The sequence below is a fragment of the Primulina tabacum genome, chromosome 2, assembly GCF_025594145.1.
Source record: "Primulina tabacum isolate GXHZ01 chromosome 2, ASM2559414v2, whole genome shotgun sequence".
NCBI lineage: Eukaryota > Viridiplantae > Streptophyta > Magnoliopsida > Lamiales > Gesneriaceae > Primulina > Primulina tabacum.
Genome location: NC_134551.1, coordinates 11,634,525 through 11,654,572, shown reverse-complemented (window position 1 = coordinate 11,654,572; position 20,048 = coordinate 11,634,525). Strand labels below are relative to the sequence as shown.

Here is a 20,048-nt window from a genome sequence, read left to right as displayed (position 1 = left end):
TTGCTAACATCCTTTTTTTCATGCTCTTTCGACTCAAGGCATCCGCAACTTTATCATCTTTCCCTTGGTGTTAATTGATTGTGAAATCATAATCTTTCTAGAGCTTTATGCATTGTATTTACCTCGTATTTAATTTCTTCAGCCTAAACAAACACTTGAGGCTATGGTGATTTGTAAGGATTTCACATTTAACTTCGTACAGATAGTACCTCTATATATTTAAGGCAAAAACTACCATGACGAGTTTGAGATTATGAGTATGATAATTTTTCTCACAAGGTCAAAGTTGCTTTGACGCGTATGCAATAACCCAACTTTCTTGCATAAGAACACTATTGAGACCCCCTTTTGACATCATTGTATGTGCTAAAACATTTACCTTCAGTGGGTAATATCAACATTGGGGTGTTGCTAGTTTTTGTTTCAATGTCTAGAAACTTTGTTCCCATTCTGCTCCATTCAAACTTGGAGTTATTTTGTGTGACTTTCGTCAATGGTATAACAATCGAATAAAATCCATCAATAACTTTTTGTAATAGTCTGTCAATCTTAAAAAACTTCGAATGTCAGTTACAGTTTCAACCTTGGCCACCGGCCTTCTAAAAATCGTGCCCAACTAAAAACCTTGCAGAAAAAAAATCCTAATTAAGACTGAAAACCTAAACTCCCATTGTGATATTAGGTTGCGAGGGTTTCAAATCGGGGTTGGGAAATGGGTTTAGAATTAGGGATTTGAGTCTTAATTAGGTTTTCTTCTAAAAGATTTTTAAATGGACACTCTTTTTGGAGGGTCCGTTATAAATGTCCCAATTAACGGTGAGTACCTAAATGGGCAACGTTAAATAAAAAGAAGGAACTAAATTGGCAAGTTGAAAAAATTACGGACTGAATCGAGAAAGAGCTGAAACTATAAGGATGCCATTGATTATATATTGAAGAACGTTAGAGTTGGCTGGACTCTTTTAGCATATTCAGGCGCAAGGTTTACCTTCAATAAAAAGATTCAAATAATTCCTTCAAAAATAAAATAAAATCATATAAACATTTTTACATGAAAAGGAAAAATAAATAATGAATGATTTATACATTTTTGTACAAGTTCTCCATCATCCAATGAAGTGTCCCTAAAAACCCTCCTTGATCAAGATTCCTATAACTTTCCAAATCAATCGCCTGAAACAAGTTAAATGAAGAGAAATCATGCAAAACAAATCTGTAACCTCAAATCAAACATGGGACAAAAAGGAAAATCAAGAAACTGTTCTCAGAAAAACAAAAATCCTAATTGAAAATTAACTCTGGATTCCTCGGCGGGGGCAACGCAAAAGCAGCTAAAGTTGCATTGATGCTGGATATATCGAGTTGGTACCCCCCAGCAAAGATTTAAAACAATTCGAGTGTCATTTTGAGCTTATTCTGTTTCCATTTAGGCAACTTGTAGAAAGCATCCTTAGTCATCTCGAATTTCTCCTTGAATTCTTGTGAGGACAAATATTTCTGTAAAACATGATTTCCAAAGGTGAGGCAAACATTAACCGACATAGGATTGTCAAGTCAATAACTTCATATGCACTTACCTCACGCTTGGTAACGTCAATATCTTCCACAGGATCAGTTGATGTAGTAGTGAGACGCTCATACGGGTATACTGGAAGTTCTTCATCCTCTTCAGCTTCACCCTCCTTCATGTCTTCTAGGATTGTCTCTGGCTTCGCTTTTGGCGAGTCCTTAGAGTTTTCATTGGCATTGATCTCAGATTTTGATTTGGGTAACTCGGGGCTCACTTTAACACAAAACGAAATATTTTGATTAACATATCAAAACATCTGTCTTATCACATATTTTGAAGGCCCTTACATTACTTACTTTTGGATTTAAAAGTGTTTATTCAAATGGAAAGAAAAAACATTCCAGGTTTTTACAAATTTAACAGTGTTTAAAAATTCAAATTAAGAAGCTCAAAAATGTGAATTTATGCCTTCAACTTTACCTTCCCTTAGGAAAATATGAAGAGCATTTTTTAACACTATCCAAACATAAATTTCCTAAACTTTTCTAAAACATTTTACAAAGACAATATTAATAAAGTCTTCTTTAAGCTAGTTGCTTCTATATCCCACCCAACCGAGTAATTGTACCTTTGACAGAGCGTGGAAGGGTGAAGTCTCGAGCAGTTGCTGGTTGTTCAAAACCTGCAGTTATCAAAGCTATAGCTGCTGATCTTGAAGTCGGTTTTGCTGAATCCAGGTTACCGGATTTCGGAAAAAGTCTTGCCACCATTGGAGGAGGAGTTGACATATTTCTTGCATTTGTATTTTCAAAGTTAGCGGCTAGAGCATTAAACGCAGGAGACCTGCCTCTTACACGAACTCTATCAGGGCTAAATGATGACACACTTCTAGAACGCTGAGATTTTTCGGGTGCAGCGAATCTCCCACCATAGGAGATGGCTGTTCTCCGTTTAGACTTCTGTAGCGCGAAACCACAAAAAGTAAAAGAAGGAAACTTAAAAAATATATGAAGCAGTAGTGAAAATAATCCAATGCATAACAAGATTCTGCTCCATGTCTCTTTCTCATCGTGTAAAACATTACATTAACATTTCATACAGATAATATATTGGTCCCTAAAATTTATCTCTAAAACATATATGATCCGCCATTTTAAACGTGAAACAATTTTGGTCGCTGATATTGTGAAAATGGGACACGCTACGTGACATTACACGAAGTTCAGTTCTCAGCGGCAACACTGGCATATGATCATTATGATGCATGAATGAATGTTGTTGGCCTAAAATTGGGGGTTTATATGCTAAAATAAATGAAATTCCCCATGTTTTACAAATAACCAAGCACCCCCTCATCTTAGTTTTGAGAGATATCACTTAAATTAAGTGGAATTGAGGGAAAAAGCTGACCAAGAAATTGATATATAACTATATAAGAAATCAGGGTAAAACCACATATCAAGAGCTCAAAGTCAGGCTAAAGATTATTTTGACACCGTGTTTAGGTCGGGACACTAACTGTTTTCTTTTGACAATAGAATGGATAAATATACATATTCTACGACCAAATTCGTTTAATTGAAAACATTACAGTTTCAAACAGTAAAAAACTTAGGATAAAAAATATAGCCAGAAGTTTAAAATATCTCGAATGGCCTGAGGACTTGAAACATGGTGTATAAATCGACAAAACTGTAAAAACGTTTTCATATATAAAGCAAAACCATTTGCAGCAATGGCTCGTGAAAAAGAAAATTCAAAACAAAAAATAATAAGAAAGCATAACGAACGTAAATAACTTGCACATTAAGAAGAAAAGGAAACTTACAACTGAAATTGCTGAAATGCCATGCAAAAGAACTGAAAGTTTTCTTTGGAAAGAGTCTCCATGCATCTGTAAAAATCACAAGTTACTAAGTTTTCTTCTAAACCTTTCAAATTTCAATAAGTGAACTCACCATGGATTTTGTAGAGTCCCACGAGAAAAAACGAGTAAAAAATGTTGGCTCAGACCCTTCTGTTACTATATATATTGGAGTATGCAGAGATAATTTCTCGAGAAGAAAATCCCGCTCCAAAAATTTCTGTTGAGAAAAATAGCTGTTAATGTTAAATTGTTTTAAAGATAAAGGACCAAGATCCAGACTTGATAAAATAAGTCTGTACCAAATAAAAGAATCATACCTCCCCAATATTTAAGGCATTCATCTTTTTCGTGGACCGCACCTGTTGCCCGACCCAGACATAAATGTCCGAGTGGCAGTGAAGAATGAATATATCCTCAGTCATCAGATCGTCTTGGTTGAAATTGTATACCTCTGTCACCTGAAATAGAGATTATGATTCAAAGTCGTACAGGATTTTCAACTTGTGGAGAATGGAAGGAAACATTGTCAAGGCAAATGACAATTTTGGTGTATACTCTTCATGAAAACATCGATGTCAGATGAGCCGAAAATTACATTATCTTGCCACACATATATATTGTTGGGTACCCAACTATAATGGAGAGTAGATGGATGGTAATAAGGTTCTAATCACATTTTTCTAAAAGATGATAAAGAGATACGAGAGATACACACCTCGAGATCTTCTGAAAATCAGGCGCAAATTCGGCAGAGTAATACAATGAACAAATAAACATGTTAGTTTAATTAATTTGCATTAATAAACAACTTCGAAAACATAAAGTTCAGTAACAGATAGATGCAACACCATTTAATAAAGTACATGAGAACAGATGAGGGTCTGTTTCAGCTTCTCTTGCAATTTTTTGGCTCGAATACTCCAATTTTCCACCTAACAAATCCCAAAACTGCTCGGATTCTGTACCTTCTTTTTGCAGCTTAGGCTGCATATTTGGCTGCAGGTACAAAATGTGACGAATAAAGGACATACAATACAAATTCAACATCGAATTTCAGGGAATGAATGCATGAGCACAGTTACTATCACTGACCTAATATGTGTTGAGATATAGCGTAGAACAGATGTTCAGTTTAACTGCTAACCGACCAGTAGTTAGGTTCTATTATTTTGGCAACTTGTTTTTAATTTGTTTAAAAACCGGTGAGTTTAGTATGGGTGCAGCTATCTTTCTTCAAATCCAAAGCAACCGAATGAAACTTATGGGGAAAAATTTGTTTCCACACATTCGATTCGAAAAGTCGGTTATTGTGGTTATTCTCTATTCTGGTTCTATTAGTTTGGTTTTTTATGAAAGTTGGACTTGTATAGAAGTACAATTCGCTTAGTTTAGTTTCAATAAAAAATTTGGTTGGTTCGATTAATTCGAAAATCAGAGGTTTATTATCAGTCTGCTTAGCTCAAAGAATTAGCTAGGTTTATTTGGTTATTAGAATTTGGTTTGGTCACCCTTCGAATGATACAGAAATTCTACAAACCATCAATAATATTGCTTTTATATCCTCCCAAAAAAGGATGACAGGACTACAAATTAAATCTCATTACTGCAGAAGTTCGATTAAATTTGTGTGCGACACTTAAAATAAAAGATCAATAACTGGTTTTGCCCAGTGTATTTTGTACATACTTTTGGTTTATGAAATTTTTTACTTTATTGATCATTGATTAAAGAAAAAAAGATCAACACAGCTATCAAACCTTTATGAGATCCAACAGCCTCTCGACGAGTTCCTGGTCTTCAGGAGACGTAATACTTCCAGACCAGGTAAAGACCAAGGACCCACTGAGTAGTATGTAACAGTACGACGAGTTCAATGATGATGCCACCTGGATCAAATGAATAACGAATTAATACTCTCTGTTGTATGAATATGTAAAATAAGCAGGTTATAAAAGATTATGGAAAATAAATTCCAGGATATATTTTTTGCATAAATGGGCAGCATACTGGTTCAACTTGAATCGCTTGCATATTATCAGGCCCGCTACCCTGAACTCGAAATAATGCTAGTCCATCCTCTACAAATGTATTATCAGGAAGTTCATTCTTGGCCATGTGATTCTTGAATCCTTCACTAAGACCACCCTGTGACATGACGACAAATTATTTCATTTTCTATGATATAAAACAAAGCAAGAGAAATTTCGTATCTTTTTCATATTTTTATCCTCTCAAACCTTGAAGACAATGAAACTCTGAAAAATGGCGAAGAACTGGATCGGTTCATTTCCTTCATAGATGCAAGCCTAGAAATAAAGAGTAAATATCTGTCAATATAATAATAACCAAGATGTAATTTTGCAATAGAAAAAACTAGAAATGGAGTGATCAAGGAAACCAATGTACCTGAGTGGGTAAAAACTTCAAAGACTCCACCATCTTGCTCGCCTGTAAAGTCGCACCTTCTCTATCTACCTATGTATAGTGAGTAATATTATCAGTAACTCATGAATAATATCAAATGATTTTTTCAAATAGACAACGCATGCCTTCAAAAAAATTACTAAAGATGATAGCTTTGGAAAATCTATTGTGTTATTCTTATCACGGAAGGAAACTACTTTTCAACGTGGAAAATGTAAATGCTGTTGGCTTTTTTAACAGGTAACTTGGGCAACAAATTTTCCAGAATTCCTTGAAAAGCATAAGCTTACAATTTGCAATGAGATTTTCCTTTATTTCTTGTTTTTCTCCACTTCAGGGAGTATATGAGAATTCTCAAGGAAAATAATAGACGAGACTGCATTTTCTTAAGCAAGTTTAGGCTAACTTTCTATATCTCCTCCGAGTTGACTATAAAACTCGCAGAAGAATGACTTTTCCTATATTTTGAATGTACACCTACAGTCGGCTAAATAAACTCTCTCTTTATATTCAAACATCAAGAAAGAAATTAAGACGTCACCTCTACACTTTGCTTCCCAAACCATGTCCCAATGAGATGGTCCTCCTTTCCTTCTCCAGGATAAGAATAGTGATAGATATAGCAATCTCCGCTGTAAAATTTTGACTGATCGGAAGCTGGAAGAAAACTCTTATTTTCACCATTCACACGCCAAACCTAATGTAGGGAATGAGGAAAAAAACCTAATGTTATTCAGTAGTACTTTAAGAGAGAAGACTATCAAACAACAAACAAAATGTATATTTTTCATTCTGCACTAATAATCAAACTTCAATAAATTCAAACACTGCTAAATTGTAGTTTCTGTGATCAATAGTTAGTCCTAAATTATCACGTTTTTAACAAAAAATTAAGGACGCCTGTTTTCTAACCATCTTTCCATTAACAATATTCATTTGCAATTTCACCTAGTATAAGAATATTAAAGTGCACAAAACTAAAAGAGATGCTAATTTTTTACAAACTATATACAGCAACAGATATGCAGCTGTTAGATTATCACCTGTAAATCGCCTGTGCAGTCTATATATAGCCTATTGTCTTCCTTTGGAGATTCTGATTTCAGAAGACCCTTTACATTTACCCCTTGGCGCTTTAAAAGTGCTAAAAACATCAACATAAAGACAATGATTAGACCTTGAAGACAATGCAAAATCAAAATCAGGGTAATTCCAAGGATTTATATATGTGTGTTTGTGTAGTAAATTTAGATTCAAAAGTTAGCACAACAATGCCACGTGCAATACTGACCTGCGACCTTCCCTCTACCTTCCTCAGACACAGATACATTGTTTGAACGGGGCCACGAATCAAATTTCGAGCGGAATAACACTGTCTCAAAGCCCTCAATAACACTGATTATGTGACATTTGGATCTATCAAGACCGCGCAGTACTACTTCCTATAGTAAGTGTTAAGCAACTAATAAGAAGGACAAGTACAATTGGACTAGGATGTTATTTTTACCATTTTATATTTCAAAAACAATGAGAAATGGATTGGTTGGCTTTTCACTTTAAGAAAATACTTATAAAAGCCATCACAAAGTTAAATATAGCATCTAATTACTTCTGCTCAAATTCTCTTTAAAGAATTTTTTTAAAAAAAAAATACTTGCAATTTTTATTTTTAGTTTTTGAATGGAGATACTTACAATTTTGGTTCCTATTGTTCGGACAAAAAATATTTTGGGTCCTTCTTTATGATGTCATGGAAATGACCCCCTATTATATGAAATTTAAACACTTACAGTCACCCCACTAAATGCGCGTGAAAGCTATACTGAAAATTACATCGAGCATCTGTCAGTAGAGATTGTAAGTATTTAGATTTCAAAAGTTAAGAGTACCATTTATGACCCAATTTCATAATTCCTGCTAGGTTTGAAGGTTCTAACAGACGGTGACAATAAGTGATAAAATTTCATTGTTTGAGGATCATTTCTGCCACATCACAAAGAAGGTTGGGCCCAAACAATTGAAATCCAAATTGTGATCATTCCACAACCTTATTTTAATTACTATATTCAAGCACAAAATAATTCCTATATTTTAAAAAGCAAAAGGGTTTTACTTATAATGGGCAGGACTTACATCAACAGCTTTGCTTGCAGCTTTCCTCGCTGCAAGAGACGTATTTCGACCAATCCAAACAAAGGCTTCCGTCCCGCAGTCAACCAAATAGCATTTATATGAGTCCAGTAACTCCCTTGTCAAAGAATCAGCCTCCACATGTACTGCTTCTCCATTCTCAATGCTTGGAATAATAAAGACTAATCAATTGTTTTCATGGGTTTATATATCATAAATATCCATAGCAGTATATAACAAAATTTAATTTATGTTGTCTATGAAATGTGGCGAAATTATACAAATTTGAGAAAATAAATGTTCCTGAATCCTTCTAGTTTAAATTGGACTTTCCGGTTCCAGAAATCCTTAAAATTATTCACTAAATGTTCAACATGTCATACTAATCCGTACATCGAACACGAGATTAAATAGAATACGTGCTGGGTGGAAGATACTACGTACCAGAAAAGCTTAGGAGAAGTCAAATCGGTATTTTTGCACTCATTGGTAGTTGTTTTCCTTGGAAGTGGAGCAAAGCCGCCAAAGAATCCCCAAAATTCTCCACTATCAGCATCTGCCATTAATTTTCCATCTTCTGTGGGTAAAAGAAAAGGCAGCAAAAATTAACAATCATTTGGCCATCAACTTCGCAACACCTAATCAGTAGTAAAAATTACCAATAGCTGCTATTTCACATTTTCCATCGTGACAAGTATCTTTAACATATTGAACAACCTCCAGCGCTTTCGCCCTCTCTTGAATGGATGAGTTGGAACCATTAAATTGAAAAATTTTAGACTCCGTATCAAGAATAAAGATATTGTCATGATTGAGAGAGGCTCGGGCAAAAGGGACCTGTCCAACCATATAAAAAGCTAATAATAAAAATTTCTCTATTAGGATTGTGTATGAGAAGTTTATGAGAAAGAAGAACAAACGTGCCTCTTTTACATGAACGACGTGCTTTCCTTTGCATTCAAACAAACGAGTTTGGTGCGCTTCGGCCACAACATGATTAAAACCTGAGGCAACTCCACCTTCTTGAGGTATTATACATGGCTTAAAAAAAGAAAGGAACTTCTCAGTTTCATGGCCTTGTACTTCACGATATTGAACAGCACGTCCTCCAAGGGCTGCATCTAACTCAACAGTTTTAATAGCTGCAGTACCGGCTTCGTCCTACATAAGGAAAAAATTTAGACAATCAGATAATAAAATCCAAAATCACCATTACTTTAAAAAAGTTGTAGCATGGAGACATACCTGACTGGTATCTTTACCTAGCCAATAATGAATATCATGACGCAGAGCACCATTTTTTGTGGTAGTGGTCTAAAGAAAATAGTTTCAAAGGTTAAAATGCAACAAATACTTCAACATTTTACAGAAAATAATACGATCAATACATCAGCGATATTGGAATGGAATGATACACGGGCATTTGAATATGCAAATTGAACTTTGACGGATACTGCCTGTGTGAACATACTTGGGCAAGGAATCAATAGAATCATAACTAAGTTATGGGTTCTGTCAAACAGAAGTGTGGCAAATGACTCGTAGTGAATACAATAAAATATGTTAATTCCCTTTATTGTACATTACAGGTTTTAAGCAAGTAAAACTCTTGTTTTCTGGAGCATGGCGAGCGCAACACAAATATAAACAGCAGAACAGAGAAGGAGCAATTGAATAACTATAGTTCGGCAACTGCGCAATATTCGCCAAAATATATCAAATGATTGGTCTTTGGTATTCTAGTTCATTAAAAGTTACCGGTTTGTGACCGGTCTCACTGGATTAAACCGATTCCGATTTGTTTTATTGAATCGAAATGGAAATGATAGATGTATTGAGCTTAACAGCTGATTGGTTCAGCCCACCCCATTAAGTATCTTGTATAGCATACTTGTTCCACGATTATCTATAAGCAACTGTCTGAAGAATATCAAGAAGATAGCTACTCGAGACACCTGAAGTTCTAAAGGATATTGATGGAAAAAGTAAATTGAACATGAATGATAAAACAGAAAGTCCATGGATCACAGATAGCAGCTACTATATAACGTGCAGCCAAACACAACCGTATAAAGTACTCCAGAACCCACAATATGCAACCTAGCTTAAAATTCCCAACAAAAAGGCAACAATTAAAAAATGAAACATGTAATATAAGAAGAGCGGATGAAAATAGAAATGCTCCACATTTCCTCTAAAGTTGGCTTATTGTCCTCTACCGCTGAATCAACATAGGTACAGAATGCAACTGTTATAATAGAAAACTCAGAAATTACCTTTAAAATCACATATGAATCTCCAGTGAAAAACTTTCCGTGTGAAGATTTTTGAATTGCAACAGGATTAAAATTTTCAATTCGCCATATCTCGATGCCACTAGAGTAAGTCAAGAAAGCAAACATGTAAAGAATCTTGATAAACAATGAGAAATTGCACATGTAGCATTAATATTACAGCTAAGATTATCTATGTTAGGAATCTAAACCTCTATCGTGTAACATCCTCTACTTAAATCATAATGAAAAGTGAGTTTTTTCAAAAACAATGATGGGACACAATAACAAGTGGACAAGTTTGATATAGTAACATTAGGATACGCCTTCTGTCCTGCCCCTTGGAAAGCTGGATCCAAATCTTTTATTGATACGGACATAATGTTCTCTCCGCTTTTCTCAAACTATCCAAAAAATTGATCTGAAACAAGACAAGGAATATGTTCAGTAGTTATTAACTGAGTACTCACAACCAAAAAGAAAAGACAAAATGGTAAAATAAGCAGAAACATACAGGTTTTGACATATAATACAGGGCATGAGACGGTGTGAATGAAATGTGTGGCGCCATATATATAGGACTTATTGAAGTAAACGTGCGACATAAAATTAGAAGATCGATATACATCCAAAAGAAATCAAGAGCAATAGTCTAGGTCCATATAACCCAATGCAATAATCTGTTCCAAGTTACTAGGATATTCTCTGTTGTTCTCACAGAAATCACCTAGCAACCAAGCAAACTGTTCCGTTGGGACAGATCACAAATTACACAACCTAAAAGGAACTGTTAAAACGAGAAGAGTTTCTAGCCTATGAAAATGGCTGCCCCAAGCAAGGGCTGAAATTCACAGGTAGAAGAAAATCTATTTCGGTCGGGATTTGGTTGTAGATGACCGTAATAATATTGAATGTGCCATATGTATGTCCAATGCAGCAGCATATAAGCCCATTCCATATGTAGGAAGAAGACTAAACTACCCATTAGACCACTTCACGCTCTGTGCAGACTGAAAAACTATTACTCCCAATTACAAGTTTGTGCAAACAAAATGTTCCACGTGTATCTACGTAACTCCTGCAACCTTCAATTTTATGTCTTAACAGCTAAATAAAACTCTACAAGACCCAGAAAGTGCAGCCATTTCACATTTTATTTGGGTAAAGGTCAAACTTTCCCAGCTACCAATGATAGACAAACTCATAATGTGATTGTTACAGTGTCCCAACTGTGCGATAAACGGTTTTGATCAAACACCTAAAATGACAATTCCTTAAATTCATGTAGTGACCACAATCGCCTGAAATCCATATTGATCAAGAAGACAGTCAGAGAGACTACATCGACTTTGCACCTATAACTACCTCCTCGCCTACTGGAATGGAGAAAAATCAATAAATTACATGAAATAAAAACTGTGTCCATTTCGTTTCTATTTTGACATCTGATTGTGTAGGCTTTTCGAATCTATCGGAACCAGGCCATTAATCATGAAAACAGAATCTCATCACTTGTACAGATAAAAACAAACAAACTTTTATTGCAATTGCAGGATCCACCAATAAAGGCCATTGCATTTCCACATGCATACACAACAAAACTCAAAAATGTAAGTCCGCAATACATGACCACATTTCCAAAATGAAAAACGGTTTCTTCCCTCGATCAAGATTCAATTTTTTACATATAAAAAGCATCAACACTGACGCAAACACATAACACGGCAAACCATGCGACGCATAAATCAAATTATATATACAGCCAAACACGCATAACAAAGTACAAGCATGGGAATGTCATTGAAACAGTCACCTCTCTATCCTTGAAAGACACCAGTCCTCGAGCCCACTTGAGAATAAATCAAACGGATCCAGTATAATCACACAAAACAAAACACCACCATAAATTTCAAGGAAAAAGAAAAAGTGGATTCCGAAGATATTATGAACAATCGGAAGAATATTAAAAGACGTAAATTCTACGATGTGAGAAAGAGAACGACATACATAGAACCATAATCATGTGTGTTCGTGTTTGTATAACAGAGATGTTGAGCTCCTAGACATGCGTGCCCCTATCACTACCCAGCTAAAAAAGGAATACCTCTACTATTTAAGATTGGACCAAAATTCATTTGTGGAGATTATTAAGATATTATTAAAATTACTTATTTATAATCTCCTCAAAAAATTATTTGATGTGATTCGGGTAAATTGGGTGAGGTGAGTGAGTAATTTGGCACGTAACGTGGTATTCTTTCCCAGTCAGCCCGAGCTGATGATTTGTACACCTGGAAAAATAAAAAAAAACGTTAGTGAGATGCCGGAAAGGTTTTCGCCGTGACCACTCCGACGCTCAAATCAGCCAAGTATTCTCGCAGAGAAAAAGAAAATGTCATATTGTGTGTATATAGTGTATGCTTGTGAAAATGTTCAGTAAATATCCCCTAATGATCGAGTGAACCTGGGTATTTGTAGGAGAAGAGTTAATGATGAAATTGTTTTCGGTGTCCGATCAATTCTCATTATCAGACGTCTGGTCATGCCCTGTCTCCTGACATTGTCACAACAGACAACAAATATTGCCCCTAGCTTTGTCACATCGACCCCAGACCGCATATGCAGATTGACATGCTAAAAATTTCGAGGCACGGTGACCCATATTTCTGAGCCCAGAATCAGTGCTATCCCGAGATGCTCGGGTACTGGCCACGATGTGAGAACATATAGGAGATCTGACCCATGGACAGGGTCTCTGATCGATACTCTTGGTTTTCTTATGTTGCTCGGACTAGGCTAGGAGCCCAAATATGTAGTAGTCTGATTGACGGCCCGAGTGGATGCATGTCCGGAGATGGTTTAAGCAATGTATTCTTTCTTTATCTGAACTGGATTTCACCCGTCTTCTCTTTGCTCCGTGGGAACATCTCTAGGCTCCCGGTCTCTCTCACCCTGCCCGAGTCTAAGGATGACCCGAGCTTTTTCTGAGGTATCATTATTGATTTAGAATTAAATTTGAAGTTGATACATAAATTATTGATGATTATCAGATCAAAGCATAAGTTACTGATAAGTTTATATTTATTATGTACGTAAAGATTTCAGATCCGTGATTTTTTTATTCATTAACTTGTTTTCATAGACAAAATTCTAAGTTAATATCAATAAACAATATATCAAGTGAATCAAGTTTAATGATAACATGGTGGATTTAAATATATTCAAGACGTGTGTTATTAGAAATACATTCTAAATAACATTCATTCGTCTAAATCAATTACATATATCTAAACTCAACCTAAACTAATTGATGATAGGATTTAAACTTGTTAAATTTAATACTTTACATAACATGAATGAAAAATTTTGCATTTGTATTTTACCTACTCAAATTTAAATTTATAAACGCTATTTAGTTTCAATTGTAACTATACATCTATTGAATCAATTTGATAGGTCCAACACCACTTTGCTCAACACAAATCAATAATTTGCATGACCAAGTAAGAACTCATGTATAAAATCATCAATAAAAAACAATAAATATAATCAATTACACTTAATTTCACATTATATTTAATTTTCCGGATTGAACGCATTTGGCTATAAATTAGTGTGAATTTTTTAAAATTATTACATGGTTTTTTGTCTTTATTATTTATGATCGAACTCAAATCTCTTTCAAATGAGAGAGCTTTATATAATTGTATGTGGATTTTGTTCAGGAATTACTATTAATTAAGAGTTTTGGTGATCGATAAAACCAAAACAGCACTTATTTGTTTCAGGAAACAGATGCAATCTCCTGTGTATAACAGTAACCAGTTCAACCGTCTAAACTTACAACCGCCTAGTCTTCAACCGCTTGAATTTCATACCGCCTACCATTCAACCGTTTGAAGCAGAAGAAGTTCAAACTTTTAAAGAAATTCCCAACCTGCTGTTCAAAGACTTTAAATCGAGTCATTAAAGAGCTATTTATTTATCACTTAATGAAAGATATTCTCTGACCGGTTCAGGACATTCAATGGTTTTGCATTGCTACAAGTCAACCATGTCCTACACCAGTCCCGATATTAATCTGCATTTATGTCACTATCCCAGAAAAGAAATATTACTAATATCCTACAAGTTCGGATGGTAAAAACATTTGTCATAAAAAGATACTCAGCAGCAACACTTCAAGGAACGGGATTCAAAGCTATGCTAGCAAAGAAAACATTAAATGCTTTGCTGAAAAACATTTAATGTATTTGCAGCTGATAGCGACACATCATTCCAAGGTTACAAGTTAAAGTTACTCATCTCTTTCCGACTATTGGAATGATATCTTATATAAGAAGAGCTGGAAGTATGCAAGAAACACACACTTAATCGTCAAGCTTTCAACAGTGCAATTACTACAAGCCTGCATACTTAAAGAATCTGAGCACAATCAAAGATCATATACATCATCGCTCATCAAGCACGCACTCAACAGGAAGATATCTGATCATTCACAGATAATATTTGTGCTACTAAAACAGATTGTTTTACTTACATCAATAATTGTTGGTTATTTGATTAATAGCGGTGTCTGGTGAACCGAGAGTTCTTAAAATCCACAAGTGTAAAGTGATTACTAAGAGTTCCAAAAATGACGTAGGAGTCTTCTCTCCGAACATCCATAAAAATTTTGTTTCTTTACTTTTCACAAGCTTTTACATTTTAAACCATATCTTGTTGATTAGACTGCCAACCGGTTGAAACTATCATTAGAAATATTGAACTATTTTCCGCACTTTTCAAGTGGTTCATATTTCTAACTATTTGAGAAAAACTTTCAGCGCCTAAAAACGGTTGAAAACAAATTTTAAAAGCAAATATTTTCAAAGAGTTTATTCAGTCCCCCTTCTAAACTCTTTCTCAATCCAAACAAGTGGAATCAGAGTAGGGTTCTCTCAAACATTGATATCTACAATTTATACATGGCATCTTTCAACAAAATTCCTATGTTTCTAAAGAAGACTATGATCACTGAAGATTCGTATACATGCACATTTAGCAGCCCAAGACAATGACATATGGTATGTCATCACTGACGGACCTATGAAGATTTTGAAACTCAATCCAGCTATGGTTACAACTGAAGGTGCTCCCCAAATGGTGAAAAGCATCAATCCGAATGGACAGCTGAGGACAAGAAGAAGGCGAATCTTGACAACGTTGCAAAAGACATTCTTTATAAAACCCTCGATAAGAACATATTTGTCAAGATTAAAACTAGCTCCACAGCAAAGAAGATATGGGAAAAACTCACACAACTGTGTGAAGGCAACGACCAGACCAAAGAAAACAAATTGACGGTCGCTATCCAGAAATTTGACAATGCAATGATGAAGCCAGGAGAAACTCTCACAGAATTTGATGAACGGTTTAGTGCTATTATTATTGAACTTAATTCACTAGAAAAAGAATACTCTAATCGTGAAATTGCCTTGAAGGTAATGAGAGCTCTTCCCAAAGAATGGGACGTGAAGACAATAGCGATGCAAGAATCTAAAGATTTGAACAAGCTGAAGCTCCATGATCTCTTTGCCGATCTTAAAACGTGCGAGTTCGAGCTTGGAATACGAAGTGAAGAAGAACCATCCATTTCTCAAAAAAAGGTCCTGGCAGCTATCATAGTGATTCTTCCTGTCGAAGAGTCCACAAGTAAGAAATCGGCTGAGCAACTGAGCAATGAAGCCATGTCCCTATTTGTCAAGAAATTTAGTAAATTTATGCGTAAAAATCAATCTCAGATGACTAAATCTTATTTCAAAAAGGATCATACAGATGATGGTCAAACTTGCTTTAATTGTGGAAAGAATAGATATTTTATTACAGAGTGCAATAGGTCGAAGAAAGATGAAAAGAGACCGGTTGATAGGAAACGGTCCAAATATGAAAAAAAGTTCACCAAAAAGAAAAACCAACGAGTTTTTATTGCAGAGGAAGATAAAAGCAAGCGGGTCGACTCAAATTCAGAAAATTCCATCTCCGATATATCTATGAATGAAAGCGACGATGAGACAGTAAAATGTTTCATTGCTGATGAAGACTCAGAATCCACGGATGAAATAGTATTTGACTTCGGCTCTATTGACATGAGAAGACCTTGTCACAGCACTACACGACATGGTGAATGAGTTTAAGAGACTATCGCAGCAATTCGATGAAGCTAAAGCATAAAAACAGGACTTAAAAAACAAGTTAACACTCTCAAGCTGCTCGCAGCAAAAGGAGGTTGACGGTTTGAAAGTGAAGATAAGTATGCTAGCGGCTAAGAATGATGACCTGCGTAGATTGTTTCATGTCACGTTAAAAGAAAATAAATGGTTGATGAACATAATCAACACATGGAACAAGTCTTATGCTTCTCTTGAAAGGATGCATGAGATGCAAAAACTGACTGGAGACAGAATCGGGCTAAGTTATAGAATCAATGAGTGCAACACCTTTGAAGCACAAACTCAACCTGTAACGTTCGAAAAACCAACATACGTAAACCGCATGCATGCAAAATTGTTTTAATTGCTTAATTGTTTTATCTAATAGATTTTAAATGCTAGCATGATATTTATTATATGATTAAATGTATGATTGCATGATTAAATGATAATATGGCATGATTACATGAAATTTAAGTATTTTACCCGAATATTCGATAATAGGCAGGGGAAAGGAGACCGGGACGACCAAGACAAGAATATGTATTTTTCTTTAAATATGTGCAAGGCTCCCTAATATGATTGAAAATTATTTAATTTTCCTAAAAATGTTGGAGTCCGAATTATTTAGTAGTCGAGCTCGATTTTTCCCGAGAAGCCGGTTTTGGGAAAACAAGGAGTTTTAAAATATCAAAAATATTATTTTGGGAAACTAATTTTACAAACTTTTAAGTTTTAATTAAGTAAATATTATTGAGCCCAATTTAATTATTTAAAGTAGGTCCAATTGCTCTTAAGCTTGCAAGCCCAAAACTAAAGCCCATTAGCTTGTTAATAAAATTATAAATATGCAACCTATGTCTTTTAAACACCACAATTCACACCATCATCAGCCGAAATACACCTTCACACACACCTACAATTTTCTAGAATTTGGGAGAAGAGAAAATCTTGTGTTCTTCGTCGTTCGGTCGTCCAAACGTCGCACCCTCGCCAACAATAGTATATTCGAGCGTTATAAACACAAAGGCACGTTCTCTAAACTTTTAAAAAAATCATACAAATCGTAATATGTGTGTTTAATCGATTCTGCATGAAAAAATATAGGTGTTCGATTACTTTACGGTATGATATGTATTTTCAACATTTTTACGATTTTACGCTCGTTGATGAAACGTTATGATTCCTGAGGGTTAAGTTGCCAATATATGATTAAATATGAAGGAAATATGAGAATTTAAAAAGAAAACAAAAGCTGGAAACCGTAGGAATCAATCAAGAAAAGAACTGTGGGTTTGTATGGGTTGTGCAAAATTCAAGGGACTCGCTTGCTATGCATGGTCACTTGGGGCTCGTCCAGGTCTTGAGTAGGGTGCGTATGGGACGTGGGTCAACGTCAGGAAGAGTCCTATCATGGCTAGGACTCCTTGGTCGCAGCTTTGGAGGAGTCCCGTGGAGCATGGACTCCTCGCGCGAGCTTGTGGTGTTGGCAGCAGCCAAGGGGGCTTGCGGCTAGGGAAGAGAGGCTCACGGTGGGTCCTCTAGAGTCTAAGGAAGGTGGTCCAGGGTTGGGGTGGGGGTTGGAGCGGCTGGGTTGGCTGCTGGCTCGAGAAAACGTGAGAAGCACCTTGGGCATGCGCGCAGGCTGTTGTTCACTTGCAGGTGGCTCGTGTGTGGGTTCAAAGGTCTGGGCTGGGCTTAGTTGGGTCTGGGCATGGTCCAGGGTTGGTTAGGGTCAGGTGGACTTGGTGGTGGCTCGGCTGGAAGAGTCCTAGTGTGGCTAGGAGTCCTTGGGCGAGAAAGCTTCAAGAGTGTAGTTCGGGTTCAGGTTCCAGGAGTGTTTGAGCGAGCTAGGGTCTAGTTCTATGGGCTAAGCTTTGTCGGTAGGGTTCCTAGTTGGGTTGGCTCGGGTTTGGCTCGACCATGGCTCGACTAAATTGGAAGGTGGCTCGGTGTGTTCCTTGAAGGGTCAAATTCGAGATTTATAAGAATAAAATTGGAAAAATGGGTCCATGGGTGTGGTTTATGGCTCACAAGGATAGATTAGGTATTAAAAATGTTATGTTTAAAATTTGGAATCAAATTATGAAGTTTTGAATTTATCCGGGATTTAATCACCTCTCGTAACGTTAATTAAAGAATTAATTGAAAAGCTTAGAATCAAGCCGAATAAAATTATGAAAAATTATATTTAAACTTAAATAATTATTTGGAATAAACCATTGTCATTAAAAGCAAGAAAAAGATAAAATCGAGAATTTTTATGTCTAGGGGCAAAACGGTAATTTTACACTTGAAAAATAAGTAAAAGCTTGACAGCGTCCCGAAGGATCATAACGTATGTTAAATGATATTTTATGATTTAAAATGATGATTTTTATGAAAATATAATATTTTATGATTTATGGTAAAGCTATGCAGTTTATACTGTTTAAAAAGCTATTTTTGGAAAGCTATGATATTTTATGATTTTAAAAGAAAAGGAAAAATGTTTTGAGAGATTTGAATTGACTGTGACAAATGATATATGATTTTGTGGGGATGTAGTGATGGGAAAAGGCCCCAGAGGGAGCCCATTTACGGGAGAAGGCTCAAGAGGGAGCCCATTTATGGGAAAAGGCCCAGAGGGAGCCCGTCTATATGAGAAGGTCCCCGAGGGAGCCTCAACGATCGTATTTCCATGATGGAGCCTAGTGCCCCACCCCCATGGACCATGTGGAGCTGAAGACTGATCAGTCGACCAAAGGATAAATGCTAGTCATTTTCAAAGATCAAACTTCATCCAAAATTATAAAGAATTAAAAGCTTTACGAATGATTTATGTGGGGACCCGGACGCTAATCATGTTCTTAATCATCATTGGGACAATTTAATCAATTATAATAAAGAGGTTCTAATTTAAATATTTTTGTTTAAATACATTATTAAATGCAGAACGTAATGGAATACATTCTAAATATACATGTCAGTATTAAAGTACAAGTCTTATACTATATACAATCATTTAAACTAAGGTTTAACAACTAAATATCAAGTGTCCAAACCCTATCTCAAATCAAAGTCTGTAGTCTCCACTCTAATCACGATCTCTCTCTTCATCTCTCGACCCCGATCCTGTCCCACCTGTTGTCATGCACACATACAAACACGACAACAGCCGGATAACTCCGGTGAGAAATACATCCCAGTATAAATCAACGAAACTTGCAATAAACAATGTAAAAGCATGTATCAAATATCAGTAACATGTATCAAAATCTGAAACATAGCCCATATAAAATCGTCACTCAGACTCGTAATTCCACGTCTATGACTAGACTCAATCCTAGTCTAGGGATCCCGGTTTCCAGACGTTGGTATTCCTATATCGAACATCAGTAATAGAAGAAACTCCAATTATATCCACTTCGATATAACCAAACATCCGACGTCTTGACCTATCCGTCACAGACTTTGGCACTTTCGCCAAATCACTATCCTGTGACAATGTGCAATGTGCCAGTGACGATTCCATCACCGTAAAAATCATGAACAATGTGCAATGTGCCAGTGTGCAATGTGCAATGTGCAATGTGCCAGTGACGATTCCATCACCGTAAAAATCATGAACAATGTGCAATGTGCAATGTGCCAGTGACGATTCCATCCCTTTG

At 35.9% G+C, this 20,048-nt stretch overlaps 1 protein-coding gene and 1 long non-coding RNA gene across 3 annotated transcripts in view; one reads left to right on the top strand and one right to left on the bottom strand.

The window, feature by feature from the left end:
- Positions 1-20,048, top strand: part of LOC142537392 (uncharacterized) — a 100,357-nt gene that overhangs the window by 44,337 nt on the left and 35,972 nt on the right. The window lies entirely within an intron of this gene.
- On the bottom strand, positions 1,007-12,275 carry LOC142530379 (villin-4-like). 2 transcript variants are annotated; one of them, XM_075636206.1, is made up of 23 exons: positions 12,018-12,275; positions 10,529-10,625; positions 10,208-10,307; positions 9,177-9,245; positions 8,856-9,092; positions 8,591-8,768; positions 8,376-8,505; positions 7,935-8,097; positions 7,093-7,243; positions 6,845-6,945; positions 6,343-6,498; positions 5,784-5,852; positions 5,615-5,683; positions 5,385-5,522; positions 5,135-5,263; positions 4,226-4,373; positions 4,093-4,103; positions 3,695-3,835; positions 3,469-3,594; positions 3,339-3,404; positions 2,139-2,469; positions 1,578-1,783; positions 1,007-1,497 (listed from the first exon to the last, which is right to left on the bottom strand). In XM_075636206.1, exons 2-23 carry the CDS (start codon positions 10,582-10,584, stop codon positions 1,384-1,386), a joined length of 2,889 nt encoding a protein of 962 aa, XP_075492321.1. In that variant the 5' UTR covers positions 10,585-10,625; positions 12,018-12,275; the 3' UTR covers positions 1,007-1,383. The 2 variants fall into 2 exon arrangements, with proteins under 2 accessions (XP_075492321.1, XP_075492311.1); XM_075636196.1 differs by having other exon boundaries at positions 1,008-1,497; positions 8,376-8,508.

Bases quoted from the DNA above. Each gene is read 5' to 3' on its own strand.
- LOC142530379 (XM_075636196.1), bottom strand. From the start codon at position 10,584: ATGTCCGTATCAATAAAAGATTTGGATCCAGCTTTCCAAGGGGCAGGA. The intron at 6,499-6,844 runs GTGATAATCTAA...TCCCTACATTAG, and splicing joins ACTGCACAGGCGATTTACAG to GTTTGGCGTGTGAATGGTGA. The intron at 5,853-6,342 runs GTGACGTCTTAA...CACTATACATAG, and splicing joins TTGGGAAGCAAAGTGTAGAG to GTAGATAGAGAAGGTGCGAC.